This window comes from Blennius ocellaris (genome assembly GCF_963422515.1).
Source record: "Blennius ocellaris genome assembly, chromosome: 1".
NCBI classification, from domain to species: domain Eukaryota; kingdom Metazoa; phylum Chordata; class Actinopteri; order Blenniiformes; family Blenniidae; genus Blennius; species Blennius ocellaris.
Window position 1 is genome coordinate 4700428 of NC_137650.1, and position 21277 is coordinate 4721704.

The following is a 21277-nucleotide window of genomic DNA, read 5'->3' on the forward strand; positions in this document are numbered from 1 at the left end:
TTCATCCCCCACTGAGCACAAACCCCCCCCAACAGCCCACATCTCCCGAAAGGCAATTACATTGTCCATCATTTTATAGTATTTGTATTCCACTCTCAGTCTGGCCTTCAGCAGACCCTGCAGCACCGGTACCACCTCCACACTGCCAACACCCTGTGACTTGTTTTTATGGGTCAACCAAATGGCCAACTTGGCAGTGGCAGACAGGAAGTTCATCATTGTTTGTACAGTTTTTTTTTCTTCTTTGCACAGTATTTCGGACCCAATATAAACAGACTGAGAGAAAAAACCTCCCCAAATCCCTGAAACCACATTTTTAAAAGTTCAAACAGTGCAGACAGTCGGGGACATTGTGAAAACAGATGAAATAGAGTTTTTGTCTCTGTACAAAAAACACACTCCTCCCCCACCCGTGGATCCAGGTGTGCACGGTACCTGTTGGTTGCTATCGCACCATGTACGACGCTCCACTGGAGGTCTGCTGTCCGGTTTTCGACGGGCAGCTTGCACAGGGACCTCCAGCTGCCTTTCGGGGAAGCATCCATGCCAAGAAACTCAGTCCACCTGGACTCCTTCAACCCTGCCAGAGACTGTAGGTCAAGAATCTTCACAGAGAGGTGGTGCAAGGGTTTTCTCCCTGCATCCCTGAAATTGTCCAGATGAGGGGATGTAAGACAGCAGCTGGCCTCCTGCCACTCCTCCACTGCTGGGGTGATGAGCAGAGAGGGGAAGCTGTATTTACCTCCTTCATCCCATTGATTGCATAGGCTGCTGCTCTTTGAAAATGTTCTGAGGGAAGGTGGCAGGGCTGTGCAGACTTCTCCCATCACTCTGCTGGGGAGCCTGGTCGAGGTGATGTTGCTCCTCGTTCTCAGGGTATCCATGGATGTTGCAGTCATCTTCATCAGGTGACCCAGTTTGGTGCAGCCAGCTTCTCTGAGGCTTGCTCGCAGGCTGGCAGATTGCAACGTCTGAGTCTTCAGGAAATGGTTGAAGAACAAAGGTTCCTCAAACACCCACATATCAGGATTGGGAACCGGAGGGTGCTCCCTCTTTAGAGTCCACCAAGCCTGCAGTACGGAGCTGTAGAACGGAGTCAGACCACTAAGGTCTGCCTTGTTGTGCTGCAGGATGATAAGCTGTTTATCGTAGCCCAGGCATTCGGCTCTCCTCAGCAGCAGTCGTGCTGTATCAGTCCAGCCTGGGCTAGGTGTGTACAACAGTCTTTGTGCAGCCTGCAGCCTGAACGAGGCAATTTTGGATTGGATGTCAATCAACCCCTGTCCCCCTTCAGCCACCAGCAGGTATAGCGCTGCAGCATGAATCCAGTGCTTTCCAGACCAGAAGAAGTCGATGATGGCCCTCTGAATGTCCTCTACCAGGGAACTTTGGTGGTGTCAGGATGTTGAACTTGTGCTAAAGAGCCGAGGCAACCAAGCTGTTGGCAACCAGGACTCTTCCGCTATACTGGGATAGCAGCCATTTCCATTTGGACAACCGTGCACACTCCTTCTCCTTAACACCCTCCCAGTTCTTTGCCCGAACTTCCCCCATGCCCAAGAACACTCCAAGCATTTTCAAGCCCTCCCTCCCCCATTGAAGCTCCCCCCCAGGCAGAGTGGGGATTGGTTGATCCCTCTACCGTCCCACCAACAAACCTACACGTTTCCCCCAATTCACCCGTGCAGAAGAGGTTTCCTCATATAGGGACAGGGCATCCTGCAAGCATTGCACAACCCCCTGATTCTTCACAAAGATTCTGATGTCATCTGCATAAGCACAAACAGTTAAGTGAAAGTCAAGGTTCGAAGATCCAGGTAAAGAGAGGCCACCAAGTCGTTCTCTCGACCTACACAGCAAGGGCTCAATAGCCAAACTTTAAAATTGTCCTGAAATGGGACAGCCTTGCCTGATCCACCGCTGCACAGGGACCGGCCGACTCAGGCCTGCCCCTGCCTTCACCAATACTTGTGCACCACTATACAATAAGCTGATCCAGGACAGAAAACCATCACCAAAACCAAAAACCCTGAGTGTAGAAAACAAATATGCGTGATCCACCCTGTCGAAAGCCTTCTCCTGGTCCAAACACACAATACCAACATTAACATTGTTTTTAGACAAGTAAACATCAAAAACATCTCGCAGGAGAAAAAGATTGTCCATAATAGTTCTTTCAGGCACACAGTGTGCACAATCATCTCCAAAATGGCTTTAGATCTGTTAGACAGTGGTCTGGAAAGTACTTTGCAGTCTGTGCAGAGCAGGGCTACTCGCCTCCATTTCATCAGTGACGCCAGGTCTTCCTTCTTATGCAAAAGGGAAAGTACAGCCCGTTTACAGGAAACAGGAAGACAGCCTGCTCTGCAACACTCCATCGGGACAGCAAGTAGCTCAGGTCCAAGAATGTTCCAGAAGTGTTTAAAAAAGTCAGCAGAGAGACCATTGATCCCGGGAGCCCATCCTGATGACAACTGTCTGATAGTAACCGTCAGCTCCTCTCGAGTCAGCTCACTGTCCATGGCAGCCTTCTCCTCCGGGCTGAGCTGAAGAAGCCCCTCCAGAAGCTCCTCCCGACACTCCATGCTACACTGCTCAGCCCTGAAGAGATTCAGTGTAGAAGTCCACTGCATGCCTCCTCATCTTCACCGGGCTCGTGGTCACCCTGCTTCCCGGAAGCTTCAGGCAGGTCATCTGCTTCCTCTGCGCCACAGTTCTCTCCAGACTAAAAAAGAAAGACGTCGGGGGATCCATCTCTCTTAGCTGGAGAAAACATGACCTGGCCAGTACTCCCTTCACTCTCTCCTGCAGGAAGGAGCTCAACTCAAGCTTCTTTTCCTGTAGCTGATTTCCCATAGTAGGATCAGAGTTCCTACTTAAGCCTTCCTGAATGTTTTTGATGCTGATTTCAAGCTCCTGAACGGCTGCCTTGATTTTTGCCGTAGAATGGGAGGTGTGTTGCTGACAAAAAACACAGATTTTTGCTTTCCCAACCTCCCACCACATTTTTACGGAAGTAAATTCTCCCTTCTTTCCTTTCCATTGCTCCCAAAACAGCTCAAAATTGTGGCAGAAAGTGCTGTCCTGCAGTAATGTGTTACAAAACCAGTGAGATTTAACCCTCCTGCCTGGCGAGCTAACCAAATCTATAGTGATGAGGTGGTGATCAGTGAAGGCAACTGGACTGATGTTGCTATGAATTAGTCTGGAACTGAGACTTTGGGAGATATACACCCTATCTAGTCTGGCTGCACTGACTCTGTTGTTGCCTGCCCTCACCCAGGTGTACTGTCTGGACTGTGGATGCTTGACCCTCCATGTATCTAACAGATCCATGTGTGATGATATCTTTGAGTGTTTGGGTTGACTGTGGGTGGGGCTCCTCACCTGTCGTGTCCATTGTAAAATCCAGGGTGCAGTTAAAATCCCCACCAAAATTAGCCTCTCATGATGACAGTTAGTGAATTCATTTTTTAGTAGTTTCAAAAAAGCTACTGTTTCTGGAACCTGATTGGGGCGTAGACATTAGCAAAACAAAAAACAGAGCTATGTATTTCCACCCTGACCACTAGGAGCCGAACCTTCACCACTTCAGTGGAAGATAAAAGTGTTGCCGTAGCAGATGGTCGAAACACAACAGCTACCCCTGCATGAAATTGGTACCATGGCTGAGAGAGTATGAACTCCCTCACCATAGACCCCAATCTACCCCAATCTTCTGATGGAACCGTGTGCGTTTCTTGTAAAAAAAAATTTAATAAAAAAAACACATTACCCTTTTCTGAGAAGAGATTTCAGATATTAAAATACTTTTCTGTCTGTCCCTTCCACCATTGATGTGTAGAGATCCTACATTTAGGTTCTGCATGGAAAGATGGGAAATGAGGAGCAGGCAGCAGAACAAGAGCAGACAACAGTAAAGAGGGGAAAACACCAGGTGAAACATGGTCATTATAACTTCTTGGCTTTTCTTGCAGGTCTGTCAGTTTTTAACCTTCTGAGCGTGGTGATGTGTTTTTTAAGCCGAAACCGCTTTTTTCATCAAGTAGGTCAGATCCAACAAGTCTTTGTAAGACGTCTACAGATTGTATCTGTGTCACTAAAGTAATCACTGACCTTAACTGGCTTTTTGTATGTTATATCCAGGAAGTTGTTAATATGCTCTAGGGAATAGAGATCATCTGTATATCTGTTGTTTTCACACAGAGACGCAGTGTCTGATCCTGACTCGTACTCCATATCCCCGTCGCATGACGCCTGGTTGTGAAACACATTGTTGATAGGGACATTCTACAAGCCTGCAGAGCTTGTTGAGGCTTCAGCCTCTGCAGCCGGAGGCTGGGTGTCAGTGGGAGCAGACTGAGAGTTGCTCAGGTTCTCTGGCTCCACAGAAGCTTGTCGCTTTGGATGAACACACGCTTCATCCGTATCAGTAGTGAGCGGTTGCTTGCTTCACACCGCGCTCCTCGGGCACAGAATCAACACACACAGGCCCAGACGTATCCCCAGGCTCCGCACCGGACACGTCCTCGGAGACAGCCGCGGCAGGGCACGCTGCGTGCGAACCACTGGCGACTCCACCCGTGACTCGGCATCCGCGGCCACCGCCCCCCCGCTTCCTATATGGACACGCAACCTGTTTGTGTCCCACATTTCCACACTCGAAACAGTTTAACTGTCCTGAGCTGGCAAAACCTTGTAGGAAACATCACCATACTTCACCCTGAAAGAAATTTCCAGAGTTTGACAGGGTGAATCTAGGAACATAAAAACCTGTCATCTCAGTGACTTCACATGCTTGAGCTTCTGATTTTTGCATCCTAAATTCACTGTTTTAAATCCGCTAGCAAACTTACTGAACCTCCGAAGCTCGATTTCAAGTGCCTCATTCGGAATAAACGGCGGCACACCGGACACGGTGACCCGAGTTGATGGGACTGACAGCGGCAAAACTTGAACAAAGTCCTCAATAAACACTTAGCTCTCTACCAGCAGGAGCACCTGAGCCTCTTCGCTGAGGAAAACCACCACATCCTTATTCATTCGCGATGCGAAAATGATATTGTCATGTCCTACCTGGTCCCCGACAGCCAGCAAAACGTCCTCAACTGTAACACTACTATCCTGCGGTACTATCCATACTCCCTGCCGGACAGACGGAGGTGGCGTCTCGGAGGACGCCATTCCTCCAGAAACCCACCGGGGAAAAAAAACCCTGATCACTCAACAACACTCAGAATGTATAAATGACACTTACCTGCTCATGTACAGAGATGAAAAAGAAAAGATCAGATGGAAAAAAAACATAGGGAGAGAAAAAGCACTTCAAACTCCGCGCCACTCGTACTCCACCACCACAACTCACACCCACCGGAAATGGAAAGGGAGAGGAGAGGAGAGGAGAGGAGAGGAGAGGAGAGGAGAGGAGAGGAGAGGAGAGGAGAGGAGAGGAGAGGAGAGGAGAGGAGAGGAGAGGAGAGGAGAGGAGAGGAGAGGAGAGGAGAGGGTGTTTGTATAACCCCTCGTTGCTAATCTCTGGCCTTGCCACAAACTACAGAATATTTAAACATTAAATTAACACACACACAAACACACGCCCCTGTTTACCTGCGATGAAGGTGTACTTGATGCGGAAGCCAAGGCCTTCGAGCTCCTCGTCGCTCGTGAACTTGATCCACATGAAGCGGCCTGTTGAGGTGACGAGACCCGGGTTCTTCCCTCCACAGAAGCGATCGATGAGCGGCGAGAACCCGAATGGTCCATCTCGAATCTCAATGTGATCGAAGCGGCACTCGAAGGATGGCTCAATGTAGTAATTCTTATCAAAGGCCAGCTGAATCCTCTGTCTGGGGAGAGCTTTGAACACCAGGAGAGAGAAAGAGTCACAGTCAACGTTCATTCACAGATTATGAATATTTCAAAGACTTTATAGTAACTGTTATTAAAAGACATCACCTACAGATATCAAACCAGAAGACATGATTATAATTCAATTAGTGTCAGAATATATACGTAACAAGAGAGGGAAATGAGTAGAGTAGGTTTGCTTCAGCATTTAACGAGGACATGACCAAAAATAAGAAACAATGAGAAATACGAATTCGATGTAGAGAAACAAGTGAAAGACAAACACATTGGAGCTGTGGTTGCTGAACACCTGAACAGTCGACTGTCTGCGGGAAGTCTTACATATTCGCACATCATGTAGCCCTTATTAAATGAAGAAATTGAGTTCAACACACTTATGATGATGAATTCAGTCAAAGCTTGTGGAAACTGTCGTTTCTGTGTGATTTCCTGAGATTGAGAATTTATCAACCACCTTCCCCCTGTTCAGTACCATGGACCTTGATTTGGAGGCCTTGAAACTCATCCTGGCCCATGTGATGAGTCTTTCCAATCCCTGCAAGATCCACCTGCTCCCTGGAACTGATGTTGTTCTGGTGGTAAGGTTATCCATGTCGGCTCTTATAGAGGGCTGTCAAACGCCTGATCTGGATAGCGGCCCTCTGCATTCCACCTCAGCAACCTTCACCACCATGTTCATCGCTAGTGCAAAAAAGATAACGGAGTTGGTACAAGCTGTTATTATTCCTTTCCTCAAGGCGATGCCAGTCTGATGTTACTGACCCAGAAGTGACCCTGAGCCTGAAATTATCATAATAATCCTGGATTAAGTCCTTGATCTTTTTGGGAACATGGTGGCGGTGTAGCGCAAGCTCCACTAGTTTGTGTGGGATGAACCTGTAGGTGTTGGTCGGGTCCAGCCACAACACAGCAAGGTTGCCTCTGTTCACATGAGTCTCTCTGATGAGCTGTGTGACTGCACCAGTGTGATCTATACAGCCAGGAGCTCCAGGGTTCCCACCCTTCTGCATTGATGTGTCGATGTAATTATTCTTGAGGAGGAACTCGGTCAGTCTTCGGGAGACGATGCTGAATAACACCTTCCCTTCCCCACTCAGTAGAGAGATCATCTGAAACTGATTGTTGTTTTTCAAGTCCTCTTCCTTGGGAATCCAAACCCCCTCTGCGCACTCCACTGGTTGGCCACTCTCCCCCTTCACCAAATCACCTTCAAGCTGGAGAAGCTCTGGGCAGCACTTGTAGACAAGGTAAGGTACACTGCTCGGGCCCGGGGAAGATGCTGAGCAGGCTGCTTTGATGACTTCTTCAACCTCTTTCAGACTAGGCTCTGTCAACTTAAACTCTGCTGTTGGTGGGGCAGGGCTCATGAGCGCTTTGTTGGGTCCTAGGTCTTGTCCCTTCAATGGCTCACTCATGGTGTTCTGGAGGAAGTGATTCACTTCCTCTCGTGGTCATTCAAGCCGGCCACTGCGCTTGTTCCCGAGCAGCTGTTTAGCAAATCAGAAGGGATTTGCAATGAAGGCCGCTTGCTTCCTCGCTCTCGCTCTTCCCCGCCTCCTGTGCCACTCTGCTCTGCAGAGGGTTGTCAGCTTTTTCCACAGGATGCTATGCAGCTCTACTAATGGTTGCTTGTCTTCCTCAGCAGCTCTCTTGAACTGTTTCTTGAGGGTTCGAAGCTCCTGGTGCAGTTGGTTCTGGAAGAGCCCAACCCCAGATGATGAATTCATTTGTGTAGTGTGTATCACAACACAGAGAGATCTACCATAACACACACTAGAATTAGCATCAAAACCACATGCTGCAAAATGTGAGAAATTACAACATTTTAATGTATTTTACAGCAGATGTTAGAAATAACATCATGCGGAAGCTGCCTTTCTACTCCACTCCCCTTAACTGATCTAAACACCCCTAGCAAGTATTTTCTTGTAAACATAAAGAAGTGTTCAGGCACACATCCAACTGAAAGATGCATGTGAGCATTAAACCTACAGAGAAACACTCTGACTGCACAACTACACACACACACACATGTGTGTGTGTGTGTGTGTGTGTGTCTGTGTTTGTGACTGTATGACACTTTTCTCCAGTGGAAAGATTCCTTTATGCCTGTGTGAATTTCAACCTCTGTGTTCTGCCTCAACGAGCTGCTCATACACTCTACTTCCTCTAACACACACACACACACACACACACACACACACACACACACACACACACACACACACACACACACACACACACACACACACACACACACACACACACACACACACACACACACACACACACACACACACACACACACACACACACGAACATATAATCAGTCAGTCTATTGAGCTGATGAACTCGGAAGACATGACACAATCAATGAGCCTCACTAACCCCAAATTATGACACAAAGATATCTGATTTGCTCTTGCAGCAAACACGTGGATCTCTGTCTCTGAATAAAAGGCTCGACTCTGCAGCGCTGATGTGAATGTGACTATTCAAGGTCCAAACAATAGCAAATGATAGGTTCCATTTGTGGTGTCCGGACGCATGCTGCAATTGGTTCTGTCCACAGGGGGCGCACTCGAGCTGAGCGTGGACAAGAAGCTATGAGAGCACACATGGAGCAGGACGGCAGATGTCCTCTCCTGCAGCTGTACCAGGATGTTCCCCACGCTCCCGGCATGAACGTCTTTGATGGATGCGATGTTTCTGAAGCTGAAGCTTCAGTCCCAGACCCTGGCTACGAGCACATGAGCCAACACAACCTTTGTTCGACCCATGTTCTTCAGGAAAGAATCCCATCCACACTATGAACATGACTCAAAACAATGTAGGACATGTGCCAGGCCTTTAAGTGGTGCTGCAACTCACAGAAATACCCCAAAGACACAGAGAAGACATCTGCACATTCTCATTTTGGAGAAATCTAATATCTGACCTTATTAAAGTGGCATCAGTAGCTTTTGCAGCTCGATCTAGAGCATGAGGTCCACCATGTTGTTGTCAAATGACGTCCCGGACAAGGTAGGGGAGGTTATCGGGGCGAGAGATGGGGTGATGACATCATTGTCTGTCTACGCTTCAAAGTCGAGGCAGAGTTTTAAAATCTCCCCACTCTGGAACCCGTTTTCAAAATAAACGGTTTTCAGGCTCCTAAAATATGGTGGCCATGAAGTGCAAACCACAACAACGAATCACTAAACACAACAGCAAATTATAAAAAAGACAACAACAAATTTAAAAAACCTGAACTAATTGAAAAACACAACTCCAAGTAAAAAAAAAAAAACACAACTGCAAGTTGAAAAACACATCAACAAATCACTAAACACAACAACAAATCACAAAACACAACAAATTGAAAAAGCAGATTAAATTTGTTCTTGTGTTTTTTAACTTGCAGTTGTGTTTTTTAATTTGTTGTTGTGTTTAGTCATTTGTTGTTGTGGTTTGTACTTCAGGGCCACTGCGCCGTGTGATTGATCAGCCAAAAATGATGCGATCACATGAAATAGCATCGTCATGTAGACAGAGCCTCAATGACGATCCATCACAGCTCAGTGATGAGTCAAATGATCATTTCTATCACGTTCCTTCAGTAAACACATCCCTTGACCAGTGACGTCCATCCAAATGCAAACACCTACAGCAGCACTATGACTGAGGTTCTACCCACAATGCATCACTCTCCATCCTTTCAGGATGCAGTTTCAGTGTGGTGAGACAAACGGAAGGTAAATGTTTCGGGCAACATCCGGCAGACAGAGAATCACAGGTTCAGTTTGTTCTGGTTGTGGTGAGGTGATGAAGGAGGAGCCCAGCTTTACCTTCCAGGATGTAAACACACTCCTTGTTGGGTGGATAGGTGTTGGGGTAGTTTGGCGATGTGAAAACCCCTCCATTGATGTTGCGGACCCAGGTACCACACTCGTTCTGGTTGGGGCTCTGACCGCCATGGTCGCTCGGGGAGTCTGGGAGAGAAGACAGAACAATTATTGTTTCTGGGATCGATGAGGAAAGGATTGGTGGGAGAGGTGGAAAGAGGGAGGGTGGGGCATGAAGGAGAGGCGGGGTGAGTACAGGGCGGGGCAGGAGGGAGATCTACTGGCTCGGTTCAGATGGAAATGATGATTAAGAGGTATGATCACAACATGTCTGTGCATCAGGATAAATACTAAAGCACTTCTCAAGTCTGTTTTTATATCAAAGTTTGTACATTTTTAATAGCTTATAGAGATTGTTTTCCAACTGATAAAAACAAAACTCTTCTTCTATTGTTATTTATATTGTTGTTGTTGTTGTTGTTGTTGGTAGGGGTGTTAAAGCCTGGGATGTTGACCAGCTGGTATTGTGCCAACATTTCAATGAGACCGAGCACATGAATGTAGGAGCACGGACACTTGCTCAAGCGGATACCTTTGCCGACGCCACATTTGTTTGTGGAACCAAGTTAGCATCGCCAGCATATTAGCCGTGAGGTCATATTGATGCTAGCTAGCCTGTCAGATAGCAACATCACTGAGGAAATCACTGACAGTGTTGCCAGATTGGGTGGTTTTCGGCCAAATTTGGCTATTTTTGTTTACGTCAGGTGGGAAAAAAATACATTGGGCTGGTTCATGGTACATGCAAATTTGTGGTTTCGGCTGATTTTTATTGGAATGAGCGGTTTCTAAGATGTGATTGGGCTGAAAATTGTCAATCTGATCTGGCAACACTAATGCGGGAGCACACACCACTGCAAAAAAAAAAAAAAAAAGTAAAAAGTAAATATTGATGATTTACTTCAGAGGTAACAAAGTGACATGAAGGCCTAAAACTGTTATTTTTGGCTTTTTTTTTAATTTTTTAAGGAAAACTCAGAGAACAACAATTCATGAATCAGTGTAAAAAAATAGTACAATTTCTCCTGGGGTCATTTTACCTTTGGCTGCTTCCTCTCACGACATGATTTCAGGGTTCCCCTCACATAATAGGATTTTGTACAAAGTCATATTTCTTCGTATCGATCACATCACAGATTGCTGATTGTATTATATGAGCTGTAGTATGGGATCAGAGAGGAGGCAAGTGGATTGCTCCTCTGAAACGTGAACTATAAGTGAAGTGTGCTTGTGTTTGAACTCACCTTTAGTTCTCTGTGCCAGAGCGAAGCCTTCTTCTATCAGGAAGAAGAGTATCCACACTGAAACACACAGATTACACATCACAAAAATCAGCAGGAGTACTATTGATTAAAGGACCCATATTTGTCTATATTTCATGTTTCACAGTCCATCTTATGCTCATGTGGGATAATAATTTGGGTGATACAGTATACAACACTCAAAACCTGTGAAATTATAGCTATTTCTTGGACTGAGCTGACGTCACCTCTCATGAAACGGGTGGTTCTCAGCTCCTCTGCCTCCCCCGCCCGCACGGAGACTGCAGCCCAGCTCACAGCCTCCTCCTCCCACCCCCTCGGTGACGGAGCCAGCAGCTCACGCTCGTAGTTTTAGTATTGTACTTAGAGATCTCGGCGCCTCGTTAGCGTCTTTTATTGTGGGAATAGCAGCAGGTTTCAAGATGAGCTTCTGAGTAAGTCCAGTTTCAAAGTACCGTAGTTCTGGAAGCTTCTTTGGTGAAGTGTCGCTCGCAAACAAATAGATTCTTTGTGGAAAAGAAAAAAAAAGTCCAGCCACATTCGCCGCTGTGCTTCTTCTTTCGGAAAGCCAAATAGTGTGGACACATACTTTCACCCGAAAAAACATTTTCTCCAAGTGGACATGAAGGTGAAAAAGTTATCGACAGCAACAAAAACAGCAGCGTTCAGTGTGAAGCAGCATAGACTGAGATAGCGTGCAGAGAAGAGGCTGCACTCCATGGCACATTTGTGGGTGTGTCTTGTTTTGGTTTCTCTGCATGTCAATCTTCCTGGAGGCGGGGCTTCTCCAGCTCTGTGCCGTCAGCAAGGTGGTGCCACGTCATCAAATTGAATCAACACGTTGAGCTCCCCCACCAGTGAGAACAGAGAAAGATCGTTGTGAACTCAAGTTTGAGGGAATCAATGTAAAAACCACTTTGGGGATGTATATGAACCCCAAATAGCACCTTTATGATGTTTAAAGCACAGAAAAGTCGATTTAGTATAATATGGGACCTTTAAAATCTGCCATAGTGAGCAGGAATAAACATAAAGATTAATATCAATTTTTAAATATTGAAATATAATTAATCAAACACTGCAAAACAAAGAAATCATCATTATGTGCTTCAAAGTCATCAATGGGATAAAAACTGTGAGATGATTAGAAATCAATTCCAGATGTTTCATAATGATCAACTTGTATTTCTCTATTTACAGCCTATAAGGTCAGATTATTTGTATCATGGTGTACCATAACTAAATCATGTCAAGTCATAAAACATTTCTGTGACTTTGTGAGATAAAGAATAGGTTCACTTTTATACAAGCATAAACTGTATAGTTCAACTGTAATTACTGTTGTACGATGTGTGTAGTTTGTACTGAACATTAGAAGAACTGCCGATAGAAACCGTCTCACACAGTGTGTGTAGTATTGTGAGGTTTTATTCCTATATGTGTATGATTTCGACTTGTCAGCATATAATCTGTGTTGAGTATAACATTATATATCTGAATATTAACTTTACTAGGAGTTCACCATGTTATCTATGAGCAACAAAAATCTGTTGGAAAGTTCAAAGCAACCAAAATAACATTGTATATGATCACATACAGGGGATGCAGTGTCACCACTGTGGCTTCTCCTCACCCAGTCAGACCAGCACACACACTGGCTGTGGAGACAGGGGCTGCAGGAGAAACAACCAGCCACTGCTCTACATGCATCACATCATGCTGTACACTGAGGATCTACTGACACACACCACCAGGATCTACTGACACTCCTCCAGGCTCCACTGACACTCACCACCAGGATCTACTGACACTCCTCCAGGCTCTACTAACACTCACCACCAGGATCTACTGACACACCACCAGGATCTACTGACACTCACCACCAGGATCTACGGACACTCCTCCAGGCTCTACTGACACTCACCACCAGGATCTACTGACACACCACCAGGATCTACTGACACTCACCACCAGGATCTACTCACACTCCTCCAGGCTCTACTGACACTCACCACCAGGATCTACTGACACACCACCAGGATCTACTGACACTCACCACCAGGATCTACTGACACTCACCACAAGGATCTACTGACACTCACCTCCAGGATCTACTGACACTCACCACCAGGATCTACTGACACTCACCACAAGGATCTACTGACACTCCTCCAGGCTCTACTGACACTCACCACCAGGATCTACTGACACTCACCACCAGGATCTACTGACACACCTCCAGGCTCTACTGACACTCACCACCAGGCTCTACCAACACTCACCATCAGGATCTACTGACACTCACCACAAGGATCTACTGACACTCACCTCCAGGATCTACTGACACTCACCACCAGGATCTACTGACACTCACCTCCAGGATCTACTGACACTCACCTCCAGGATCCACTAACACTCACCACAATGATCTACTGACACTCACCATAAGGATGTAGAGTACTAACACTCACCACCAGGATCTACTGACACTCACCACAAGGATTTAGAGTACTGACACTCACCACCAGGCTCTACTGACACTCACCACCAGGATCTACTGACACTCACCACAAGGATTTAGAGTACTGACACTCACCAACAAGATCTACTGACACTCACCACAAGGATTTAGAGCACTGACACTCACCACCAGGATCTACTGACACTCACCACAAGGATTTAGAGTACTGACACTCACCACCAGGATCTACTGACACTCACCACAAGGATTTAGAGTACTGACACTCACCACCAGGATCTACTGACACTCGCCACAAGGATTTAGAGTACTGACACTCACCACCAGGATCTACTGACCCTCGCCACAAGGATTTAGAGTACTAGCACTCGCCACCAAGATCTACTGACACTCACTACAAGGATCTAGAGCACTGACACTCACCACAAGGATCTACTGACACTCACCACAAGGATCGAGAGTACTGACACTCACTACAAGGATCTAGAGTACTGACACTCACCACTAGGATCTACTGACACTCACTACAAGGATCTAGAGCACTGACACTCACCACCAGGATTTGGAGTACTGGCACTAACCAGCAGGACCCAGAGTACTGACATTCAATACCAGGATCCACTGAAACTCACCAGCAGGATGTAGAATACTGGCACTCACTACCAGGACCTAGAGTACTGACACTCACCACCAGGAACTAGAGCACTGACACTCAATACAAGGATCTACTGACACTCACCACCAGGAACTAGAGCACTGACACTCACCAGGAAGATCTACTGACAGTCACCACCAGGATCTAGAGCACTGACACTCACTACCAGGATCAACTGACACTCACCAGCAGGATCTAGAGAACCGACACTCACCAGCAGGATCTAGTACACTGACAATCACCACCAGGATCTATAGTACTGACACTCACCAGCAGGATCAACTGACACTCACCAGCAGGATCTAGAGAACCGACACTCACCAGCAGGATCTAGTACACTGACAATCACCACCAGGATCTAGAGTACTGACACTCACTACCAGGATCTACTGACACTCACCAGCAGGATCTAGTATACTGACGCTCACCAGCAGGATCAACTGACACTCCAGCAGGATCTAGAGAACTGACACTCACCAGCAGGATCTCTTCTGTCCACAGGTCACTATAAACACGGCTTATCGCGAGGCTTCAGGACTTGTAAAATGCTGGACTGGCAGACAACACAAGGGACTAATCATGCAGTACAAGGGCCATGGAGGCCAGAGTCCACCACAGTAGATCAGACTCAAGGGCCATGGAGGCCAGGGTCCACCACAGTAGATCAGACTCAAGGGCCATGGAGGCCAGAGTCCACCACAGTAGATCAGACTCAAGGGCCATGGAGGCCAGGGTCCACCACAGTAGATCAGACTCAAGGGCCATGGAGGCCAGGGTCCACCACAGTAGATCAGACTCAAGGGGCATGGAGGCCAGAGTCCACCACAGTAGATCAGAATCAAGGGCCATGGAGGCCAGGGTCCACCACAGTAGATCAGAACAAAGAAGAGGAAACACTTGAGAAGCACCAGGTGCTAAATTAACAGCTGGAATAGGAAGGATCACTTCATTAGCATGGCTCTGCTAATAGCAGTATTATAACATCATGCGAACATTTCATGCGGATGAAGTGAAGTTTGTGACAACAAGAAATGTAGATGCTTTTAGAGATTTTCATTTTATTTAAAGATGCTAAACAGTGGAAATTTCCAAGTGGTCACACTTATTCAGGCTGAGTTTCAAACCGTTATTAAACAAGACAATATCAATTAATTAATCTGCAGCCTGTGGGAGCTTGAGACAGAAAGAATGGACAGAAACAGGATTAGAACAGAAGACAAGACATGTGGACAAGACAGTGATAAGTAACAGAGAGAGAGAGAGAGAGAGAGAGAGAGAGAGAGAGAGAGAGAGAGGGAGAGGGAGAGGGAGAGGGAGAGGGAGAGGGAGAGGGAGAGGGAGAGAGAGAGAGAGAGAGAGGGAGAGGGAGAGAGAGAGAGAGAGAGAGAGAGAGAGAGAGAGAGAGAGAGAGAGAGAGAGAGAGAGGGGGGGGTGCAGCCTCTTCATTATGTCTCCTTTATTTTTGTGCAGAAGTAACATGTAGGGCTGTACACACACACACACACACACACACACACACACACACACACACACACACACACACACACACACACACACACACACACACACACACACACACACACACACACACAGTCTTTATAGCAAACATAATGAAAATGTTTGTGATTGGTTAAGTGAAGGATTAAGAATATGACTTTCGTCCACTAGAGGGTGCTCGTGTTACTCTGGACGGAGTCTACTACAGTTTGAGAATCAGTGTGTGTGTGTCTTTATGAGAGTGCACTTCACGCCTCCATCTTCATCATTCTCATCACTTTATAAAATCATATTGATCGTATTGATCCACATCAGATCCCTGCAAAACAATTTTTTTTCTTTGTCTTTGAACTTTCTGCAAATTCAAACTCATCTGGAGCCACAAACCACGTTGAAGCTTTAAAAGGAGTTCAATATGTAGAGTTTGCATGCACCGACAGAAAGCTTGTTTTCATGATGTTCCATGAGTAAAATGTGAAACAGTAAAGTTTAACTTTTTAACCTGTTTTCGTTATTTAATATTTGTTTTCCTTTTTTGGTTGTCCAGTTTTGTAATTTCACCTTGTTGAGCAATTGTACGTTTCCCTTTTTAAAGTGATTTAAGCAGTTTCAGTATTTTTCCTTTAATTGATTTTAGCTATAAAATCACACGCACGCACACACAATTTGCTGGGAAACTAACCAGATGTGAATATTTCGACTGGAATGAAGCAGGTATTTTCTGATTGCGACTCCGTGTGTGCGCGCGCGCGCGCGTGTGTGTGTGCGTGTGTGTGTGTGTGCTGGTCCTCACACACAGCAGAGCTTGTTCTTGCTGACATGTTGAATTCGAGCGCTTCATGTCTCCTGATGGTTTTTGTGGATTTCAAATACTCCCTGACCTCTGGTGTGGATGACTATGAATCCTGCGGGCTGCTTCACTGCTTCACTCCTCACACCCCTCACTCTCTTCTCACTCTTCTCACTCCTCTCTCCCCTCACTCTCCTTTCTCTCCTCTTTCGTCTCCACAGCAGATTCAAACCAGCCGTCGGCTGCTGCAAAGTCCTTAAGGTGTGGAACCGATAGACTATCAGGAAGAGGAGAGAGACCTCTGCTACAGCCCACCTCATGGAACGGAGGATGACCAGAGGACCAGGGAAGGAGGAGAGGAGGATCAGAGGAGGAGGAGAGGAGGACCAGAGGAGAAGAGGACCAGATGAAGAGGGGGGGAGAACCAGGGGAGGATACAGAGGACCAGAGGAGGAAGAGGAGAGAAGGACCAGAAGAGGAGAGGAGGAGGACCAGATGAGGATACAGAGGAGCAGAGGAGGAAGAGGACCAGAGGAGGCTAGAGAGGAGGACCAGGGGAGGACTAGAGGAGGTTAGAGAGGAGGATAGAGAGGAGGAGCAGGGGAGGACCAGAGGAGGATACAGAGGAGGACCAGGGGAGGGTAGAGAGGAGGACCAGGGGAGCATAGAGAGGAGGACCAGAGGAGGATAGAGAGGAGGACCAGGGGAGGACCAGAGGAGGATAGAGAGGAGGAGCAGGGGAGGACCAGAGGAGCATAGAGAGGAGGACCAGAGGAGGATAGAGAGGAGGACCAGGGGAGGACCAGAGGAGGATAGAGAGGAGGACCAGGGGAGGACCAGAGGAGGACCAGGGGGGGAACAGAGGAGGATAGAGAGGAGGACCAGAGGAGGATAGAGAGGAGGACCAGAGGAGGAGAGGAGGAAGAGGACCAGGGGAGGATGGAGAGGAGGAGCTGGATGGACATAGTGCGCACTGAGTGGACTCAAGATGAGAGAAAACATGTCATTACAGAATATCGCTGCTGCTCAGCGCCTCATAATGACAATGTGTTTTCCTCCATTCATGTCATGAAACACACACGTCTTGAAATCAGAGCAGGTTTAGACTCAGCCAAAGCTCCGGAGGTCGACGCGCCGCGCCGCGCCGCGCCGCCGCTCGGGTCTCACGCCTCACCTCTGAGCATCTCCTCTCACGGTGCAAGTCCACGCTGAACCAGAAGCAGCTCTCTAAACACGTCCTCCTGCGCTGCTCATCGCGGATTCACGAACACCTTCAGCAAATCCAACTTTTCTCCTCCGGCAGCAATAAATCCATGACGCGGAGCTGCGCTCCGGAAAGCCGCGGCACCGACGACCCGCGCTCCTCCTCCGAGACCCGCTCAGCTCTGGAAGCAAGGACAGCGAGCTGAGAGCCTTCAGCCTGGTACCATCCTCACCCTCACCCTCATCCTCATCCTCATCCTCATCCTCAGCAGCAGCAGCAGCAGCAGCTTTCAGCCCGAGCAACCAGGAGAAGACATGTGGAGGAGAAAGGAACAAACCTGACGCGCAACTGAGAAGAGGAGAGAGAGGGAGGAAGGGAGGGATCCAGAGCGAGAGAGAGAGAGAGAGAGAGAGAGAGAGAGAGAGAGAGATGGAGGAGGAGGAGGAGGAGGAGGAGGAGGAGGAGGAGGAATAGCCTCTGTCTGCTCTCCTTCGTGTTTGAACTAACAAACTGTTCGAGGCGCAGAGAAATCAGACTGAAGTTAAATTAGTCACAGATTCAACTTCCTGCATTTTCTCACAAATAAAAGATTGAGGGACAATCACATTTAAAAAAGTGCAGCCAGTGACATTTATGAGCTGGGAGGCTGAGAAACACACGACTTCATATAATAATGATAACTGATGGTAAAAGACAGGACTCATTTTTCGAGACATGTTTAACTTTAGCCTTCTTCCACGATACAAACCCGTTCTCCTTTTAACGTGCTTGGAGAAACAATATTCTTTATTGTGAATAAATTAATTGCTGCTTTCATTAATAGGAAATTATTTGGTTTTTGTTCGAGAAATATAAAGGGAAGTGAATTTGAGTTCAGTAATTGCACAGTTTGGATCTGCTGTAACTCAGTTATAGTTTCAAACAGAAAAGTCATTTGTTTCATTTAGTTCCTGTTTTTGTTTAAACTAAAAATTTTAATGAACATCTTCTATATTACAACTTATAGATCATTTAATAAATATAACACCTGGCTTTTAAAAATCCAGTCAAAATTGAATTATTCTTTCATCAGGACACCTTCGTTTCTTCACATTAAAAATATGTATCTAGATCAATTTTACACCATATATTGGAAAATAAAATCAAAACAAACAGCTCACAATTGAATACATAATTTTTTTATTTGAAACTGTCTTAATAAATCAACCCTGTCTCCTTTATTGTTTGAAACTATTGTTATAATTACAGATACAATAAAATCTTAAAATACAGAGAGCTGGACTCATGGAGATCTACTGAAATATGAATACCTGTGTTTGCATTTCTGTGTTCATTGTAGAGTGGGAGTGAATTTATAATCTGCAGGTTAAAATAAAAAAGCAGCTTCGATCAGGTTGACTGACTGAATCAATCAATTGATGAATGATAAAAAAAAATTAAGAAAATCAATGAATTGTGAAACCTCAAAATATTTCATCTTTTATTTTGTCACTCTGCCAGAATATTCTGACCGCGCGCGCGCACGCACACACACACACACACACACACACACACACACACACACACACACACACACACACACACACACACACACACACACACACACACACACACACACACACACACACACACACACACACACACACACACCTATCCTGCTCTGCTGAGCAGGATAGGTGTGTGTGTGTGTGTGTGTGTGTGTGTGTGTGTGTGTGTGTGTGTTGCTGGAGGGGCCCCCGGGACCCCCAGGAATATAAAAGGCAGTTTAATTTCACCTCTGCTACAAATTTAGCTAATGAGAGAATCTACAGACGATTATCGAGTTTCTCCCTCCAGCTTCCTGAAACAAAACGAACATTCTTGGAAAGCAGCCTCAGGGAGGAAGAATACTCTCCAAGTGTGGAGCTGCAGCTCCAAGGAGGGGAGGAGGGATTGTATTCTGTCTATTCCTGAGTCGAGTGGAGGAGAGACTCGGGCTCCGTTTCCATGACAACGTGAAACGTGACAACAACTCGTTCGCTTCAGAAAAGTGTGGCATGTAACAAGGCGATGTTCTGACTCCGTTCACACAACAATGATACGAACGCTGAAAAGGATTGTGTTAGTCCGCTGTGTTTGTTACGAGCACAAGAACTATTTACCACAGCGAAGGTGCACATGCGCAGTAGCAGCAGTTCGTGGCTCAGAAGTTGGAACCCGTCCAGGGCGGGACTTGCACCTTGCTGATGACGTTGCACATCATGATTGGCTGTGATGACGTTTCGTATTATTACTGGCTGCAAGTTTCCATCGTCACAGTGTAAATAAGTTTAGAAGCTTAGTTAGTTTTCTCAGTTAGCTTCATGGTAAGTTAACGTGGCTATGTGAGGTAAACACGAGTGGTTTTATGCCTCTGAATGTCCTGAAGCAGCAGCGACCTGTCTGGTTTAACTTCAGGTGTCTGGTTTAACTTCAGGAGAGACTGAAGGTGTCTGGTTTAACTTCAGGAGAGACTGAAGGTGTCTGGTTTAACTTCAGGAGACACTGAAGGTGTCTGGTTTAACTTCAGGAGAGACTGAAGGTGTCTGGTTTAACTTCAGGAGAGACTGAAGGTGTCTGGTTTAACTTCAGGAGAGACTGAAGGTGTCTGGTTTAACTTCAGGAGACACTGAAGGTGTCTGGTTTAACTTCAGGAGAGACTGAAGGTGTCTGGTTTAACTTCAGGAGAGACTGAAGGTGTCTGGTTTAACTTCAGGAGAGACTGAAGGTGTCTGGTTTAACTTCAGGAGAGACTGCAGGTGTCTGGTTTAACTTCAGGAGACACTGAAGGTGTCTGGTTTAACTTCAGGAGAGACTGAAGGTGTCTGGTTTAACTTCAGGAGAGACTGCAGGTGTCTGGTTTAACTTCAGGAGAGACTGAAGGTGTCTGGTTTAACTTCAGGTGTCTTGTTTAACTTCAGGAGAGACTGAAGGTGTCTGGTTTAACTTCAGGAGAGACTGAAGGTGTCTGGTTTAACTTCAGGAGAGACTGCAGGTGTCTGGTTTAACGTCAGGTGTCTGGTTTAACGTCAGGTGTCTGGTTTAACTTCAGGTGTCTGGTTTAATTTCAGGTGTCTGGTTTAACTTCAGGAGAGACTGAAGGTGTCTGGTTTAACTTCAGGTGTCTGGTTTAACTTCAGGAGAGACTGAAGGTGTCTGGTTTAACTTCAGGTGTCTGGATTAACTTCAGGTGTCTGGTTTAACTTCAGGAGACACTGAAGGTGTCTGGTTTAACTTCAGGTGTCTGGATTAACTTCAGGTGTCTGGTTTAACTTCAGGAGAGACTGAAGGTGTCTGGTTTAACTTCAGGTGTCTGGTTTAACTTCAGGAGACACTGAAGGTGTCTGGTTTAACTTCAGGTGTCTGGTTTAACTTCAGGAGACACTGAAGGTGTCTGGTTTAACTTCAGGTGTCTGGTTTAACTTCAGGAGACACTGAAGGTGTCTGGTTTAACTTCAGGTGTCTGGTTTCACTTCAGGAGACACTGAAGGTGTCTGGTTTAACTTCAGGTGTCTGGTTTAACTTCAGGAGACACTGAAGGTGTCTGGTTTAACTTCAGGTGTCTGGTTTAACTTCAGGAGACACTGAAGGTGTCTGGTTTAACTTCAGGTGTCTGGTTT

General features: G+C 46.4%; 1 protein-coding gene across 1 annotated transcript in view; it reads right to left on the reverse strand.

The window, feature by feature from the left end:
• Window positions 1–19881, reverse strand: part of neto2a (neuropilin (NRP) and tolloid (TLL)-like 2a) — a gene marked incomplete at both ends in the record, with an annotated part of 33387 nt that extends 13506 nt beyond the window's left edge. The window contains 4 exons of the mRNA XM_080520237.1: window positions 5608–5856; window positions 9696–9839; window positions 10997–11053; window positions 19836–19881. Of these exons, the coding sequence (XP_080376363.1) occupies window positions 5608–5856; window positions 9696–9839; window positions 10997–11053; window positions 19836–19881 (496 nt within the window). The remainder of the gene's footprint in view (window positions 1–5607; window positions 5857–9695; window positions 9840–10996; window positions 11054–19835) is intronic.
• Window positions 19882–21277: the final 1396 nt, after the last annotated feature.